The sequence below is a fragment of the Dreissena polymorpha genome, unplaced genomic scaffold, assembly GCF_020536995.1.
Source record: "Dreissena polymorpha isolate Duluth1 unplaced genomic scaffold, UMN_Dpol_1.0 chrUn009, whole genome shotgun sequence".
In the NCBI taxonomy this organism is placed as follows: Eukaryota; Metazoa; Mollusca; class Bivalvia; order Myida; family Dreissenidae; genus Dreissena; species Dreissena polymorpha.
In genome coordinates this window covers 560,611-563,798 of record NW_026273323.1, presented here as the reverse complement: position 1 = coordinate 563,798, position 3,188 = coordinate 560,611, and the positions used below count along the sequence as shown (strand labels likewise).

Genomic DNA, 3,188 nt, shown 5'->3' with positions numbered 1-3,188 from the left:
GTAAGCACTGTTGGCATACTGCTTTCCACAATAGAGGACACCCAGCATGTGATGTCAGTAAAGGAAGTGCCATTACTAGAATCAGAGGAAAGCAAGATAATCGAGGTAAGCACTGTTGGCATACTGCTTTCCACAATAGAGGACACCCGGCATGAGATGTCTGTACAGGAAGTGCCATTACCAGAATCAGAGGAAAGCAAGATAATCGAGGTAAGCACTGTTGGCATACTGCTTTTCACAATAGAGGACACCCAGCATGTGATGTCTGTACAGGAAGTGCCATTACTAGAATCAGAGGAAAGCAAGATAATCGAGGTAAGCACTGTATGCATACTGCTTTCCACAATAGAGGACACCCAGCATGTGATGTCAGTAAAGGAAGTGTCATTACTAGAATCAGAGGAAAGCAAGATAATCGAGGTAAGCACTGTTGGCCTACTGCTTTCCACAATAGAGGACACCCAGCATGTGATGTCTGTACAGGAAGTGCCATTGCTAGAATCAGAGGAAAGCAAGATAATTGAGGTAAGCACTGTTGGCATACTGCTTTCCACAATAGCGGACACCCAGCATGTGATGTCAGTAAAGGAAGTTTCATTACTAGAATCAGAGAAAAGCAAGATAATCGAGGTAAGCACTGTTGGCATACTGCTTTCCACAATAGAGGACACCCAGCATGTGATGTCAGTAAAGGAAGTGTCATTACTAGAATCAGAGGAAAGCAAGATAATCGAGGTAAGCACTGTTGGCATACTGCTTTCCACAATAGAGGACACCCAGCATGTGATGTCAGTAAAGGAAGTGCCATTACTAGAATCAGAGGAAAGCAAGATAATCGAGGTAAGCACTGTTGGCATACTGCTTTCCACAATAGAGGACACCCGGCATGAGATGTCTGTACAGGAAGTGCCATTACCAGAATCAGAGGAAAGCAAGATAATCGAGGTAAGCACTGTTGGCATACTGCTTTCCACAATAGAGGACACCCAGCATGTGATGTCTGTACAGGAAGTGCCATTACTAGAATCAGAGGAAAGCAAGATAATCGAGGTAAGCACTGTGGGCATACTGCTTTCCACAATAGAGGACACCCAGCATGTGATGTCAGTAAAGGAAGTGTCATTACTAGAATCAGAGGAAAGCAAGATAATCGAGGTAAGCACTGTTGGCATACTGCTTTCCACAATAGACGACACCCAGCATGTGATGTCTGTACAGAAAGTGCCATTACTAGAATCAGAGGAAAGCAAGATAATCGAGGTAAGCACTGTTGGCATACTGCTTTCCACAATAGAGGACACCCAGCATGTGATGTCAGTAAAGGAAGTGTCATTACTAGAATCAGAGGAAAGCAAGATAATCGAGGTAAGCACTGTTGGCATACTGCTTTCCACAATAGAGGACACCCAGCATGTGATGTCAGTACAGGAAGTGACATTACTAGTCAGAAGAAGGCGAGATCATTTGGGATAAACATTGAACTCACAATAATGTTTGATAAATTTCAATTTACTTTATGTGGCTTCATGCAACTTAGATAAGTATTTATCAAAGTTCCATTCTCAAGATCCAAGCATATATTTCACTGAAAGGTATTTCCCCCATGGGTGGTATATACTTATATCACATATTGTTACTATAAATAGTAACAAAATGACGTCGCGAGCGGGCCGTTATTAGTATCTAGCGGGCCAAAATAAATTAAATCAGCCGGCTAAGCTGGGCCAATTTTTCATATCAGAAAAGAATGGAAAAATTATTCAACTCCAAACCTAAACTTCTATTAAATTTTAAATGTGCAATAATTTCCCTTCAATGTGTTGTTTTTTTAACAAAATGAACAATTATTCAACTTAAAACCTAAACTTCGATTAAAATTTAAATGTGTAATAAATTTACCTTCAATGTGATATCTGGATGGACAGGTGCGTTGTCTAGCAGAAGGAGTATCTTACGATTCTGTGCCCGCATTCGTTTGTCAAGGTCTTTTACCCATTTCTCAAACAGCATTGTCAGCATCCAAGCCTTGTTGTTAGACTCGTACTGGACTGGCAGTTTGTCTGTGCTCATGCGTCCGAAGCAACGAGGTCTGGCCGATTTACCAATTACCAGTGGTTTTAGTTTCTCTCTTGAAATTAAATGAAGCCACGCTTAGATAAATTACACACACCAGCTATTACTGTCTGCGTTTTTTTTGGCCATTATCGATTTTTCTTATTCTGCCTTCTATTCTGTTATCAGCGTGCCGCTGTCATGATGTTTACACAGGTTTGATTGACAGCGGCTGTTTTTGGAAAACTTAATTGTCGGCGTCAGCGGATAATCAAAGAAAATGTCAAATTAAAATCTCTCTATTTTTCTCTGCGCTACGAAGTTTTTATTTATCAAGAAATACGCCCATGCTTTTCTCATGGAAAACGTGACGTCATACATGCGCGCTTCTAGTCAGAACAAAGGATTTACACTGAATAAACGTGTCCTGTTTAAACAGTTGCTTAAATGTGTTATGACACCCGAAACAAAAAACATCGGAATGGTGAATCAAAACAAAAACACTTACCAGTCATCGAAGCACATAATGCTATTGTGATGCGTTGTTTTGAGGCTTTTCCTCCACTGCACGAATCACCTTTCTCAAAGAATGTTGTTTTAGCGGTATCACGGTAGAACAGTCCACTTTCGTCCATATTGAAAATATCAGATGGATCGTATCCTCGACACACTTCTGGAACACTTTCTTTCCAATTTTTCACAGTATCCTCACACACTTCCCCACGTTCACCAACACGCGACTTAAACACAATGTTGTTTCTCTTAAGAAATCTATCTAGCCATCCATTTGAACCCTTAAAGTCAGTAAGTTTCAACTCCACTTCGAGTGATCGGGCTTTCTCTTGTATCATCGGACCAGTCACATTCACTAGACGGGCGGTAGCATCCATAAACCACCTATACACAAGCGTGTTCAAATCAACAAACTCAGAATTAGGTCGCTGCCGTTTTATCTCAAGATTACCATTTCCCTCATACTCATCCATGACCTTGTGTTTTCTCTTAAGAACACCCTGAACATGGGTACGACCAACACCCATTTCAGTTGCAATGACATGTGAACTTTTGCCTTGTTCTAATAATTTGATACACTTTACACGTTCCTCTAACGTCATACATTTTCTCTTTGTAGCCAT

General features: G+C 40.8%; 1 protein-coding gene across 1 annotated transcript; it reads right to left on the bottom strand.

Annotated features, from left to right (window-relative positions):
* Nucleotides 1–1,548: 1,548 nt before the first annotated feature.
* LOC127863451 (tigger transposable element-derived protein 4-like) lies at nucleotides 1,549–3,188 on the bottom strand. The gene is made up of 3 exons (XM_052402980.1): nucleotides 2,561–3,188; nucleotides 1,900–2,060; nucleotides 1,549–1,617 (listed from the first exon to the last, which is right to left on the bottom strand). Exons 1-3 carry the CDS (start codon nucleotides 3,186–3,188, stop codon nucleotides 1,549–1,551), a joined length of 858 nt encoding a protein of 285 aa, XP_052258940.1.

Bases quoted from the DNA above. Each gene is read 5' to 3' on its own strand.
- LOC127863451 (XM_052402980.1), bottom strand. From the start codon at position 3,188: ATGGCTACAAAGAGAAAATGTATGACGTTAGAGGAACGTGTAAAGTGT. The intron at 2,061-2,560 runs GTAAGTGTTTTT...GCATGAGCACAG, and splicing joins ATTATGTGCTTCGATGACTG to ACAAACTGCCAGTCCAGTAC. The intron at 1,618-1,899 runs GTAAATTTATTA...ATGTGATATAAG, and splicing joins ATCCAGATATCACATTGAAG to TATATACCACCCATGGGGGA.